Raw genomic sequence first — 15,486 nt, forward strand, 5'->3', positions numbered from 1 at the left:
GACGTTTCTTATATATTTCAACTATAAAGCAATCAAGAGTGAATTTATCATTTTTAGAAAATATTGCAAATGATCTACTGATTTCCAGGCATCAAACAGAATTAGTGTGTCGATGTCTTGCCTCTAACCCTGGACCTCTAACCCTGGTCACCAGACACCCATTTTACAATGTCTTTTTTGGCATACCGCCATACAGCTCAAGCTCCAGGTGACTGTACTCTAATCACAACTGTTGTTCCATTGAATCTTTCTTTAAAAGGGAAGAATCCCTCTGTCTTGATTTTTTTTTTCAGTCACAGGTCAATTTATTTTTTATTAAATGAATATACAAGTACCTCACCTAGTCTAATTATAGGGAATTCCTTGAAAATGTTAAATTTTTAGCACCATTAGTAACAACTGACTTCCAAGCTCTGAACTTTTGATCATATTTTCTCCCCCCCTGCCGCTGAAGGCCAAATATTCAATGCAAATCTTTAGCAACACCCACACACAACTTTAGAAGCAGGTAGAAATAGCTGTTATTTTGTAAATAAGTATTACCTGCTACCTCCTTGCTCCTCTGAGAGGCTTCAGAAGCCAAAGCGTATGATATGGTAATGATGCGTTCCTGCTCTTGCAACTGTGAATCTAAATCAACCGAGCTGTGTTTGTCCTGGGCAATAGTAGGCTGCAGATTGTGCATACTAGCAGGAAAGTGCAAAACAACATTAACACTTACAAACGTAAAGAATTCACTGTGCACATCAGAACAGAGTTCATACAGCAGTTTTCAGAACTTACGTATGAAGTTCCACATTTCAATGAAGTTCTTTAAAATAGCGTGTTAGATACTGTAAGTAAATGACTACAGAATACAAAGACAAATGATGTAGACATTGCACATTCACTAACATTTTGTGCATAGCCTTAAGTACATCTGAAAGCCCTTTGTTTCAAATAGCTTGTTTGCATGACAGCACTATAAAAAAAAGTTATTTGAAATTAATAATAAAAATTCTTTTCAGTGCCCAGAGGAAGAGGTACAATCTGATAGTCCTCAGGTACAGGCTCATTAATTATCTTTCAAGGAGAAAGCAGACACTTGAGGTGACCAAATTCTTAAACTGAATGTTTTGTACGGCAGTACATCAGCTGTAAGTAGCCAACAAAGTTCTTTCAGAACTCTGCCTCTTTGGAGAGGACAGAAACTAGCTCTCACATTGACTTTTTTTCTGCTTTTGGCTAGATCTGTGCCTGTCCTTCCTCCTCACTGTCATCTACAAATTGTTTGGTAAGGACTTTACCGCTTTACAATACTCTAAAGAAGAAAATGGACATACACAAAAGTCATCACTGTTCATCTCTTTTCTATGCAGTTTTTAAAAGGAACGTCAAGCATATTACTACGTAAATTCTGCCTGCGTTTTCTAAAAGTCACAAAATATTACACTTAGATAACTGAATTAATCTGTTGTAAAAAGTTGGTTTCCAGTGTTTAACACCACCCCCTGTATAAGATCTGAAAAATAACTGACCTTGATTTAGTAAGAATATTCTTTATCTTTTCTGCTTTACGCTGCCTTGCTGCCAGCTCTTCTGTAGAAAGAGGCTCTTCTGGCTCCAGCTCAACATAGCGCTCTGGAATTGAAACCTTCTCAGGTTTTGACAACTGTGGAAAGAAATCAAGCATCAAGTTTTTAATAAGAAGGACTTTAAAAAAAACTTTGAGATACATTCTCCTCAGTGGGAGAACACAGCGGAAAGAATCAAGCATGCGTCTTCACAATCTGTACATCTCCCTGGTCTAAACATCCCTTCTGGACATGAACCGATGTGCTTTTAACAGTTTTTCTCCGATTAATTTACTTTTAGAAGATAGAACGAACAAGTCTTAAAGGTGAGTACAGGAAAAATCAGAATCCATCAAGTACCTTTCTCCAGCTCAGGTGCAGAACCCGACGTGGGATGTTGTGCCTAAAGTTGTTACATTAGAAAGAAGCAGCCAAATACGAGACTGACTGGACAACCTGAGATTTTAAAAGAACATTGGAAGATACTTATGACACACCAGTGAGGACTTCCTACAACCAAAAGGAAGTGTCACCTGATGTTTTAATGCTTAAATCTAAACCATCCTTTTGAGGCAGCAGAGAATGAAGAAAAGCCAGTATCTTGTAATCATCCATGCAAATTCTTGGACTATAAAATCTGAAACCCTAGGTGTGCAAAAGTTGTCCAGGGGTCTGACCCAGAAATACACTAAAATTGTGTGATAACATGTTGAATGCACATAACAATGTAGACCGAAAAGTTTTAATTATTAAACTGACTGCATAAAACCTAGCAACAAATTTTTGTTAGAATCAGTTTCTTGTTGAAAAAATTTTGTTCTACATAAGAGATGTAAATCACCTAATGAAAACTCAGTTTACAAAAGGACTTTGAAAACCAACACTTATTAAACAGAACAGACTGCTTCTGAATAGTACAAATAGAGAATGTGTGAACAAAAAAAAAAAAAAAAGAAAAAAGAGGAAAGAGGAACTCCTTTTTCCTCTTTGGACTTTTGTTAAACATTCACAAATCACAGAACAGTTGAGGTTTGAAGGGACCTCTGGAGATCACCTAGTCCAACCCCCCTGCTTAAGCGGGATCACCTAGAGCAGGCTGCCCAGAACCATGTCCAGACAGCTTTTTAGTATCTCCAAGGATGGAGAATCCACAGCCTCACTGAGCAACCTGTTCCAGTGCTCTGTCACCCTCACAGTAAAAGATTTTCCTTAGATGCAGACAGAACTGCCTGTGTTTCAGGTTGTGCCCGTTGCCTCTCATTCGGTCACTGGGCACCACTGAAACGAGTCTGGCTCCATCGTCTTTACACCCTCCCTTCTCGCCCTTTTTGAAGACTGGAGTGACATTTGCTTTCTTCCAGAAAGTGCATGAAGCAATGAGTTTCCAAAGTCCAAAGCTTTAGATAAAAAGAATGTTAAATTTTTCACCTCTGTGCCACTTAACTGAATCCACACTAATGCAACAGTATATGTAAAGTGACCTGACCTAGCGCTTATTGACTAGGCTCAGTAATTCACAAGCAATCGCTAGCCCCAAAGCACACAACACAATAATTACGTTACTCATAACTAAAACAACACTAAAATCACAACCTCAAATTTTTATACTTCCTCCCTGATAAACCCTAGGCCAATGCTTCCTGAAAAATCTTCCTTTTCCCCTGCATTTCCTAACCTTTGGAACCAGCTCCCCTCTGGAGTTCAGTAGCTGTATATATTTAGACTATAGCTAGCCTAGACTCATCCAGTCCCTTTCAGAACAAACTCAGTTATCACATGAGCAACAGACTCACTGGCCATAAAGACAAAAAAGCATACATTTCCTTACGAGCTACAGAAGTGGCCAGGCAAAGAGGATGGACACATGAATAGAAAAAGATAACCTAGGTAAACCTGAAAAAGAATGTTTAAATCCAGATCCTCAGACCTGCTTCAGTTACTCTGAGGTATGACAGAAATGCCTATAAAGATAAATATTTTCCAGCCTAGACTGAAGGCAATAGTTTGAATGTGACAACTAATTGAGGTAGCCCTGGAAGCCTTCTGGACAAGATTTTAATAGCAAAGTGAAACAAGGAAAGACAATGAATGTTTTTTCCATTTCTGAAGTTTACTGGAACACTGAATTCTCTGTAAAACATATAAAGATTAACAGAAAGGTGCATTCATATGCAGAGATCAAATGATGATGGCTAACGGGTACATCGAGAAGGTCATCTTTTTAAAAGTCTTTCTCCATATAAAATGATACACTGACAACAAATTTCAGAGTAGATTTACCAAGTCTAGACATCTTTAATAATTTTACTGAATTTCCATTTGCTGTGGCATTTTACACATTGCATATTATTCACTTATATCTTTCTGCTTGCTATATTCTTTCCTTTCCACCAGATGGCTCAATAGTATTTCAAACAAATGCTTTTTGAGCTAGAGCTGCAAATTAAATCTCATGCCAGAATACCAAACAAGTCATTTGAAAAGTCAACCTAATGGTGCCTTCTTTCCTGACCAGCATAATGCAGTGTTCACTCTTCTCCGTTACATTTTTTGAGATCAAAATGAAGAGTAAGGTAGCTCTGCGGAACTGCTACTTCCTTGTTGTTTCTTATTTTAAATACTTTTTATGTTGTCTTCTCATCTTTTTTCTAATTTATATAACATTCCCTAATTTAATCACTTTTTCCTATGAAGTATGTCATGTAGAAGAGCCAACCTTTTGGTTTTTTCTTTCCTCTGAGACACAATACTTGCACAAACCGTACACAAACGGTTAGTGCAAGGCCATAAACGTGCTTCCTTTTCAACGCCTAAAAGCCTCCTTCCTTCCAGCTAGAACTTCCAGCTAACTTTTGAAACTAAACAGTAAGATTCATTAGCTAAAACTTAGAAAGGTTAGTATTTTGGGGCACAGAATAGGAATCAATAAAGTATGAATGTTACCTCTCTGCTGATATCTAAATCATAATCTTGAGGCTCCAGGTCTGTTTCTGTTACTGCCACTGGCTGAACTTTTAACCAGTTGTTTTCATCCTTGTCTTCTCCACGAATTACCCTCTCAAGTAACTGCAAATCAAATTCTTGCTCTCGTTTCCACTGGTAATAGATACAAAAGAATTAACAGCATTCAACCATACTGACAAATCCACTATTTAGCAATGTTTACAACTACTGTTGCAAATATTACGCTGCTGAAAGAATCTACAAGGTAAAACTCTTAACTGACGAGAAAAGCAAAACGCAACTCTTTTTCTTGGAACATTTGATTTTGGATTTCATCTCTGTTGTGCTGCATGGACTTCTAAGTATTGTTTAATTCTACAGGCAACTGTTCAGTAGTATTAAATTCTAACAAATGTATTTGTCACGATTTCACATATGCCCATTAATAAGGAACTGGCTACACACAAACATCAGTGGAAGCACAGATGCCCACACCAGTGAGTTGAGGGACTGACTGTCCTAGGTGTCCTAATCAAACCATCTGGGGTAACTTTGAATCGCTGCACAGAATGGCCACTTATACTGTAGGGTACGAACTGCAACTTGTAAATTTTATATAGCTTTCTAGAAAAATACTTAGCGATTACTGCTGCTAATATTTTAAATATTACTGTTAACTTCTCTTGAATTTGAAAATATCAATAACTTACAATATCTTACTAAGACTTCACTAAAAGGAGATTAAAAATCTCTCAAATCTTTCATATTCTGCCTTCACAAGGTAAATGCTTAGCAATAATAAAATCAGACCATGTTTAAATTAAATAGCATAATTTTACAGTTCCCTAATCATGATGCCTAAATAGCTCCTTCACAGCTATGCACATAATATAGATGTATAAAAACACACGCTTAAGAACACTACCAACATATTTTTGTTCATAAATGTCAAAAAAATAAGTTCAATTGCAGCATCTCTCTACCCAGCAGATTTCATCAACTTTACCATACAGAGTTGAAACTTGATATTAAAAGCAGCGGGAAAGAAAAGGGACAAAAGAACTAAAAGCATTTCTCTCAAGTATTTGACAATATCAGTAGGAGAACATGCCATAGCATGTCTCTTAAAGACATTTCTGATGTTTATATTACAAATCTTTATCTCATTTTGACTGAAGTTTGAACTCCATACACAGTCCTCAGAATCCACTACACTACTTACATCTGTATGAAACCTATTCATGCACAAGCTCTCAATATTCACTCAGAAGACACACATCTTCTATTTATATTAAAAATAATGAACACCTAAGAAGTGTTCATCAAAAACTGAAATGTTTCTTTTTAGAATTCAAAAGAGAAAAAAATATTCTCTCATGCTAGTTCTTCAAACTCATTCTTCTACTCATATTTGAACCAGGCCTGATTGACATAGTATATTTTAAATACACAGTATTATTTTCAAGTTGTTATATATATGTAAGAAAAACATCAAACCATTATTAAGAAGCAATATTTTTATTGGCTTTGATGTTGCAACTTTTACATTAAAAAGGCATTTTATATAACAAATGAATTCATGTACTGTGATCAGTATTTTAAATGTCATACTGTACTAGAGAGCTGACCAATTAAAAATTAGAGTTACACATACAATGTATGTTTAAAGCAAATGTTACATATTGAGCAGCACTTCAATTACACATTTAACTGTTCACCATTTCGGCTGCTAAATAATTGTAACGCTCTAAGTAATTGTGCTAAGAAACATGCTTTTTGTGTGTTGAAGCCCTATAGATACAAGAGACGATCATTACGAAACATTTCCAGGGCTAAAGGATTAATTTAAGTCTTTACAGCAAGAAAAAGACCAAGATGGCGCTCAAATTTATAGATAAAATGTTTGCCACAGATGTTAATATGGAGTGTTACAAAAACATTTAAATTAGATTTGTGTATATTATGTTAGAGTCATGAAACACTAGAAGCTCAGGTTTAGTTCTTCTAATTAAAATATGAAAATAACAGTGATGCCAAATGTTCTCCAATTCCCAAAATGCTATGCGCTATCTTTAACAAATTTGTGATCACAAAACAGAAGACAAAATAGATTAATGTCTCCAGATAGTGCACTCATATTCACTGGGAAAGTGAATACAAATAGCTGGCTGTAAATTAGTGTTACCGAAGGTTTCTAAGAAATGGGAATGAAAGACTGAATATTATAGAAGGGGGTGGTTTAAATGCTAGCAATTGACACACATGTACTAAATGCAATTAAGCCTGGTAAAAATTGAGTAGTCCAGTTAGAAATTTTAAAATAACTACAAATTCCGCAAATTAAAAACAAAACTAAAAAACCAACAAAAAAGAAGACGCATTAGGTATGATGAGTGACAAATCTAAAAGCAAGAGATCTTGTGCAATGAATTAGGTAAAATAAGGTGATCATTCTAAAGCTCTAGTGGACCAAATAAAAAATAAATTAAAAGACCACAGCATAAGTGCGATTACAGTACAATCTTGGTTTAGCACCAAGGGAGCAATTGGGTAACTTCACCAATTAGAATTGCTTTGGTTAGTATCCAAAATGTATCATTACAAACTTATATTCTGTACAGCTTCTCATCCCAGAATGCAACAAAAATCCTTCTCTTCATCAACTTAAATTTGAGCCTTATTAGAATATTCTACATTTTGAGCTTTAAAGCAGAATTGATAACAATTAAAACAGATTAGCCCTTACATAAATTTCTAATAAAAATAATTAGATTTTAAAACTGATGATCCATTTATCAAATCTAAAAACAAACAAAAAAGACCCAAACCAACCAACCAAAACAAAAAGCCCTCCACAACTATCTCACAACCTAACGTAAGAATTTAGAAGAAAAAAATCCATGGTGAATACGAACATTCTAAAAGGCCCATTCCATTATGAAGCAGTTTGAAAACTGTACAAACTTCTTACACATTCTAAATACAATTCCAATAAAAAAAGTCTCTTAAATCACTCCAATATATTCTGGTCTCCACTCAGCACACTAACCTCTGACCAACTTACCTGCTGAACCTGCTACATATACTTTAACTACTAGTAAAAAAAAAAAAAAAATCTGTTATTCACTCTCTGACCTCATTTTACACTGTATAACACTAATTTCGTTAGATTAGAAGCATCACACATACTCAAGTGAAAGTGCTTGCTAGGAAAAAAATCCAAAGATCATGTTTTTAGTTTAGTCCTTTTAAGGCATATCTAACATACTGAGCCTAGGTCTGCAGAAATGGGCCTGATGAAAGACCGAGATGAAACAGTCTGCCTTTCTCCTTGGCTAAGAGTTCTCTTGCGTTCACGAACTAATGCTTTCTGATGTCGCTTCATTCTTTCTAGTTGTTCCTCTGCACTCATCTTGCCTCTTTGGTGGTCTCCAGAGTATAAACGTTCCAAGGCACTCTTTGGTCTCTCCTGTATAAGTCGCAAGGCATACAAAATACATGTTACAATTAATACTTCATAAGAAGTAAACAAAAAAAGATTAGCTCTTTCCCTTACTTAATCACTAAATTAGATGATTTTGCTCTATTATTTTTTTTTAATTTGCACATTTCACCTCTATAATTTCAGTTAGGGTAGCAGTGCTGATCTTAGGTTCTGAACATTGTTTTATAAATCTATTTAAAATGCAGTCAGTTGCTGCCTGCCTGCTTCGTGATTCATTTAATAAAGTGAGAAAATAGGAGATTTCATCAGATTACAGGTGTTAGAATATATCCCACTCTTTGCTATTAGACTTTCCTGCTATGCAATATATTTCCTGCTATGCAATACATATCTGTGCTTGACAGTATTTTGAACAGTCCAGACATCTACCTTCAAATGTTTATTTAGAACTTACCTTGGACCTATCCCTTCGAAGTGTTGCATACGATGAAATGTTAGATGATTGGTGCAATCTGGAAGTTGATCCAGACAAACCTTTATAAGAAAAAGGAAAATCCTTTAAAACCAAAGGTGGTCAAAAGGAAGGTAATAGTCAAATATTTTTAAAATGATCTTACTTTTTCTATCATATTGTGGTTAATATCTTAGTTCACATTTCACATTTTTCAGTTCAGAAGGTCATGAGAGGCACGTACTTTGATTTCAGCCACAAGTAATATATTTCAGGTCACTCACTATCGATTAATTTTCAGAAACACCTTCAATAGTTTAGAAGCTTATAATAAATGAGGTATGGGATGGACTCAGCTGTACAACAGTAGATAAGGGTTACAAACAGTCATATCTATGAACAAAACCAACTCTTAATAACGTTCGCAGAGGGGAGAGAAATAAGAAGAGAAAGGATAAAGATGAATTGCTCTTCACCTATATCCTCTCTTGTCATTTGTGAAGCAGTTACAAGACTTACAATAGGGACGTAGTGACAAGTAGCATGTGGTATTTGCCGGAGTTCTGTAGTAGCACACAATGTGTGATTAATACTGTTCTTACTCTTTAGCACTTCCATTTCAATGCCTTCGACAAGAAATTGAAGTGTTTAAGAAAATTCTTGAGTTTGTAAAACATCATGCAGGGATTATGAGAGAAATATTTCTGAATATAGGGGACATTCTAACAGCTAATTTTCATGCTTTGCTATGTGTTTTTTTTTTTTTAATAAATATTAAGCAGCTTTGCAAAAGGCTGGTTATCTTTAACATCATCATTAAAACACACAAAATCTCTAGAACTTCACAGCATTGTATAGTAAATCTTAAAATAATGATCTGAAGATAAAGATTATCTCTAAAAAATCCCCAGAGAGAAAAGCTCCCATACAGCGCTACACAACGTACTTTAAAAAATATCAACTATATTAATTCTGGACTTACCACGGGTGGGTAATGTCTGGTATCCACTGTCAGAGGTTATTAAACCACTGGAAGGTTGGCTGAGGTCACCACCTATTGTTGCAAGTTCTGGTTCACTCATGTATGAACGCAGTTCTACCTACATGGATAAATACCGATCTGCTCAAACGAAAGACACAGGCAGCAAGTCTTAACAATCTTAAGCCAAATCCTAGTAGTTTTGTTTCTAGATTATTAGATCTCTCTCTGCCAGATTGCAAGTTTTTCTGGTTATTATAAAATCTAGAGGTCCGTACGTTTTACAGAAAGTATCTGTCATTATAGTTTCCTACATTTTTAAAGCACAGGTAATGAGTGCTCACCCTATAATCTCCATTTACATACTGTCCTAGCTCTCTGTCTCTCTTTCTTTCATCCGACTGACGTTTCAGGCCCCGCACCGACGTATGTCTGATGACAGTGGCTTCTCTCGGAAGAGGTGGAACAGCTGGTGGCTGATCATCAGGACTATACAACTGAGGGAGAGGAGGTCTGGGCGGTGCTTCATCTTCCTAGTTACAGGAAATCACAGGTATTTAGCGAACAGTTTGTGGCAGAAGCTGTCTGAAAATTCATTATATTCTAAGAGTTATTTATGAGTGTCACTGACAGAATCACAGCCCCCTCTCCTGTCTCCACACCAGGACCTTGGGGCTTTAAAAATAAACAAATACAAACAAATGAAAAACTCCTTACTGAGGAAGTTCTGCCTTGATAGGTTCTAAACCAGTATATGGCTACCGAGTATAAACCTCCAAGTTACTTACACACATACTCCTGTAAGAGCTATTGCTCAGTTTCATTACAAACGCTGTAAATACCTCTCTGTTATATATCCATACTGTGCACTCAGTAACCATGAAAGCTTTCAATGTTTCTGCCAGAAGTAAATGCAAACCCTGGTGAATGAAACTCAAAATAGCAGTACTTACAACCTTTGGCGTTAGCTTAACTGGCGACTGAAGAGGGGGCTCGATTTTTTTCAGCTGCTGTGTTTGGTGCTGCATTCTAGCCTGGAAATAAGGCTGTGGATATAGCCTAACTTCCAAAGGGGATTTAAGGGGACTAGACGGAGGATTTTGAGGAATGGAAAGCTTGTTCTCCACAGTTTTCAGAGAAGTTGGTAAGGAAGGCACTGTAGACTGAGAAAATGAAGGCACTATTTTTCTCTCTATGGGAGAAGTAAGTAAATGTATTAGATGTCATTATACATGTTTTGTTGTTAAATCTATGAATAAAGTTCATAAGAATACAAATTAACACCTTTAGACTTTAAAAAAACCCAACTCTAAAACTCTGCACATTATTTTGAATACAAACCATTATTTTGGGGGCATAAAAACCTGACTACTACATTATGGCAGAGGTGCGCAACTTTTTCATGATGAGGATCAAACAAGTCATTTAAAATCAATTCACAGACTGTATCTAGCCCCATGCCACAGATTCCTTAAGAAGCCTGCACATCTAGGCAAGGCTAAGCATCCATCGCTATACCTGAAATAAAAGAAAACCTCACCATCTCAGCAAGATTTTCTCTCTTCTCTGTGCATAATAAAAAGTGAATTTACAGAAGGCATTAACAGTCTCTTGGTATCCCAATGTACTAGGCCTCTTCTTGAAACATAACAAAGCAACTGAAATGCAGAGCGCACACATTCTCACTTCTTCCTTTCCACTGCCTGAAGCGGGAAGGGGAAGGCAAGAATAGCAAGGGCAGTCGGCAGCATCCAAGAAAAGGAGGAAAAAGCACAGAGAGCAGCTCTTGGAGAGAATACAACAGAAACCATACTGTTAGGGACAGAGTTGCAAGTGGGTTTGTTTTTATTTTTTGGTTTTTTTTGAAACTTCCAAAACTTACCCCATTATTATTGTTACCATTATTATTCTCTTTTTTTGGCTCGTTACATTTTAGTTCCAACATTACATGAAAACAAACAACAACAAAGTCATTTCACCGCCTGAAAACCAACCAAAGAAACTCCGAGGGAATATGCTCAAGCTACTGAGATTTCCGATACAATCAACAGCAGAATTAACTGGATTTTCTGCAGTAGAACATAGTATTAGGACTTCTGGACTATTTACATAGACCCAGAGATGCAGCTATATTTGTATGTTTTTATGTCTTAATTATGTTTTTCTTACCTGGATTCTTGATTGATTCTACTATGGTTCTGTAATTAGTTTTATTTGCACTCAAGCCAGCTGTAACATCTTCAATTCTCCATAAGTCCTTTTGTATTTGTGTTTTCTCCTGATGTTGGGGTAAAAGAAAGAAAAATAAATAAATTCTATCCCATTTTAATTTGTTATGGGCTTACCCTTCTTATGATATCAAAACCAAACATTTCAGAACCTGCATGGAAACTTAGGAGTCTAGAAATGTGTTAAATCATTATCTCCATTTTCAAAAAATGCACAGATCAACATGTCCTGCACATAGGTCCAAACTTCCTACAAAAGACTAGGAGAAATAGTAGAGACCTCTACATTGTTCTCTACAGTATTACTCCAGCTACAACAAAAGCCTCATTTAATATTCCCTATAAAATGAGCTCACAGACCCTCATTAATTTGAATTTTGTTCTTAAATCTTACACTAATACACATAAGACTGCTAAGGCAGCCTTACCACACTTCTCCTTAAAATTTGGGGAAAATGTCTATAATTAAAAAAATATATATATAATATGTGCGTGTGTATATTTAATTATTTATTAGTACAGTCTCCCCGAATACTGCTGTGAATTGCCTAATGGCTTTTAACGGATGGAATCTAAGGCCAAAACTAACTCACAGAACAAATGACAACTTTATTTCCTGCTCATACTTTAGTTGTCAGGCCTACCGGATTCCAGGCTACAATGTGTCATAGGTTGAAACAACATATTGTTGCTATTCCAGAATTTGGTCTCATCTTATATCCTATTTGTTCTACTGATTCTTTCTGGGAGGTAAGAAAAGGAAGCTTTACCTACAGTCTGGACTCTGCCTCTGACTGCACTGTGCATCTAGAGGCCTTGGTGATCGAAGCCACCACTTCCATCAGAAGTTCATTGCAATCATCATAAACAACTACTCTCATCTGTTGGTTTCCCCCCCATACCACCCAAGTTTGGGATTACCGTTGTTACTTTATCCATTAGTTTTTAGGAATCAATGCATGATAATTCTTTCTTCAGAAGTTGGCATTAAGAATAAACTGATCAAGTTTTTTTTTTTCTCCTCATGATTTTACGAAAGAAAGCAGAAGACAGTGAAATACTTCAGTTAAGAATTGCTTACAAAATCAAGAACCCTAGAAAACCATCACTTGCCATAAGCTGCAAAATAACAGTTAATTAATCCTATAAGCCTGAAAAACTTTAGTAAAAGCTCTTACACCTCATAGAGCTAGGGAAGGCATATAAATAACTTTCCACTTTGTCTTAGACCAGAAAATATGTACAGCCAGGCTACAGATCAGAAAACAGGGTGCCAAGAATACAAACATTTAAATGATGGACGTTATTTGCCTGTAGTAAACTCACTTGATAGATGGAACATATCTTGAAAGATTGTCAGAATACAAACTACAAATTTGCACATTTCATTTCAGTTTTCTGAGATTAATCATACTGCAAGGTACCCAATGATGGATTTATAATAATCAAGTCTCAGAACTGTTAAAGAAAAAAAAAAAAGCCACATGTACAGAAAACTATCCTTCTGAACCCACTCAGAAAACATCTATCAGCATACAAAAACCAGGAGATCTTTTAATATTATTTCTTCCCATTACCTAAATCTTGATATGAAGAGAATATTTGGAACAGAACTGGATTAGATCTTGAAGATAAACAGAGGAATTTATTTTTAAATTATGAAAGCCAATATTATTGTTTATTAAAGGGTGTAAATATGCTTTACAGGAAAGCATGAGAAGCTAGCTTGGAGAGATAAATCAATTTCTCTAACTTCCTTCACACAGAAACATAATTTAGAATGATTTATAAAACCAGAGGAGAAACACTTACCAACTGAGAAGCCACCACCACCAAAATACCACATCTCAAATAATTTCAGCACGCCAAGCCCCCCCCAACCCTTAAGCAAAAGGCAATGAACCTACACTCTTACAAGCAAGATTTACTTGGACCAAGCTGCCTGCAACCTTGAGCTTTTAACCTCTTAATTAATGCTAGATAAAAACAGTATTCACTATCTCCTACAGCAACTTGACCCTGCAAATTTACTGAATATTTATTAATGTTCCATGAAGAGTGCATTTTTAAAATATAGTATATATTAATTTAATGCTGTTGCAAAATGCTAGATAAACAGTCTACACACCCTTAGGAAGAGACTGAAGGACACTAATGATTATGGGTACTTGAGACATCTTTGAGGGAGTATAACTTTAAGACTATTCAGTATTTTTTTCAAGAAATCAGCTCCCTCTGTTACATCCTAAACGGGTGTTCAGAAATATTTTTAAAAATCTTCACCAGATATATGTATGAATGCATATAATATATACATATATATATGTACATACATGTTCTTTGTGTACGTATGCATATGTACATGCACACATATGTATGCACGTGACCAGAGAAGATAATGCACCTGACCTAACACACTTTCTGTGGAAACTGTTTCTTCTTTCCTTGACAAAGCAGTGTAATGTATTGCTAAACCACATGCTGTACACCCAGTACTTTAAATATGCTCAAGGCACAACTGAAAATTCTGTTAAAGTATAATCTGTGTAAACCTGTAATTTCCCTTTTTTAAATCACGTTAACTTCGTACATGGACAATCTTATTCTAAAATGACCCTAGGATCTTTTTTTGAGGGGTGTATTCTACAGCTGAGCTCAATTAAACAATATTCTGGCTCTGGAAACTATTAAAAAAAAAAAAAAAAAGCTAAAAGTGAGTAACCAAAAATGGAATTTGAAGATCCAATACAATCGAAAAAGGTTTTCAAACTCTTATTTTGATTCAAGAAGTTTATCCGTTAATAGAGAAGACAAATTCATGTTTCATCAAAAGTATGGAACAAACTCCTCAATTTAAAAATTTAACTAGTAGGCTTTTTTGGTCCGAGATATTTGGAAAAGCAGGCTGGGATTTAAACAAATATACATCAGATTTGTTCCTTGTGTTTCTCTTTTAAATAAGACCGTTCTGATTAGGCACAGGTAAAATAATACAGACTGTATTCCTTGCTCTAAGATAAAATCATCAGCTGTAAAAAGGTATGTAGAAATTATGTGGTATGCCACATTCAGTTCAGTAAACAGAATAGCTTAGCTTCAAACAAAGCTTCTTTGTAAGATTCAAAACTGAGTAACTGATTTAAAACCCAGATGTCTTTCATTTACTGATGGCTGTTAAACGCTTATTCCACTTCACAAAACAATCTGCAGAGATAAATCCTCCATAAATAGAAGAACGTGACAAAAAACAAGTAATGACAGTAACAAGCTAGTGACTGATGTTCTTAAAAACGGATAAGGAAGTCAACAATGTCAGATTAAATAAATGAAAGACTAAGAAGTCCTACATAGTCTTATAAATTAAATACGTTATCAATGTCAAGATGTCAGCATGTAACAAAAACATAATAAAATAACAACGAATTTACCTAGACAACTTATGAGAAACTATTACACTTGCTGGGAGATAGATAGTTATGGCACAGCTGTGCTGTAACAATTTCTGAACTTTGCAAACTAAGCTATGTGACGGATGAATACAGTGCAGAAATTGTGGCAGATTTCTCTTATGAGATCATAGCTTTCAAGCTCAGACAAAATCTTCACGTAAGTAATCCAGTGTCTGGAAACAGACTCACCTGAGATACAAGTGAACTGTTCATCTGTTCCTGTAAGGCTCGCTTCAGCTGATTCACATCTTTTTCTAATTTCAGATATTCATTCCAGGCATTTTCCATTTCCTATTAACAAAGGGAATATTCTAACATGATATTACGACACACCTGGAAATCACTCTATCACTTTTCTAACAGAGCACCTAACAGTGTTTTAAGACGATGTTGTTCCATTATAGAAAGAAAGAAGAGAAATCTGTTTTGAAGTCTAGC

At 35.6% G+C, this 15,486-nt stretch overlaps 1 protein-coding gene across 10 annotated transcripts in view; it reads right to left on the reverse strand.

Annotated features, from left to right (window-relative positions):
- PLEKHA7 (pleckstrin homology domain containing A7) overlaps positions 1–15,486 on the reverse strand; it is a 160,885-nt gene that overhangs the window by 5,388 nt on the left and 140,011 nt on the right. For all 10 annotated transcript variants that reach the window (XR_010389512.1, XM_064513084.1, XM_064513083.1 and 7 more), the window contains 10 exons: positions 15,238–15,339; positions 11,541–11,649; positions 10,325–10,563; positions 9,716–9,904; positions 9,375–9,492; positions 8,396–8,475; positions 7,765–7,965; positions 4,497–4,649; positions 1,518–1,651; positions 544–686 (listed from right to left, as the gene is read on the reverse strand). Coding sequence is in view for 9 of the 10 variants with exons in the window: in XM_064513084.1 (XP_064369154.1) it covers positions 544–686; positions 1,518–1,651; positions 4,497–4,649; positions 7,765–7,965; positions 8,396–8,475; positions 9,375–9,492; positions 9,716–9,904; positions 10,325–10,563; positions 11,541–11,649; positions 15,238–15,339 (1,468 nt within the window). In the remaining variant the exon portion in view is untranslated. The remainder of the gene's footprint in view (positions 1–543; positions 687–1,517; positions 1,652–4,496; positions 4,650–7,764; positions 7,966–8,395; positions 8,476–9,374; positions 9,493–9,715; positions 9,905–10,324; positions 10,564–11,540; positions 11,650–15,237; positions 15,340–15,486) is intronic.

This window comes from Dromaius novaehollandiae, chromosome 5 (assembly GCF_036370855.1).
Source record: "Dromaius novaehollandiae isolate bDroNov1 chromosome 5, bDroNov1.hap1, whole genome shotgun sequence".
In the NCBI taxonomy this organism is placed as follows: Eukaryota; Metazoa; Chordata; class Aves; order Casuariiformes; family Dromaiidae; genus Dromaius; species Dromaius novaehollandiae.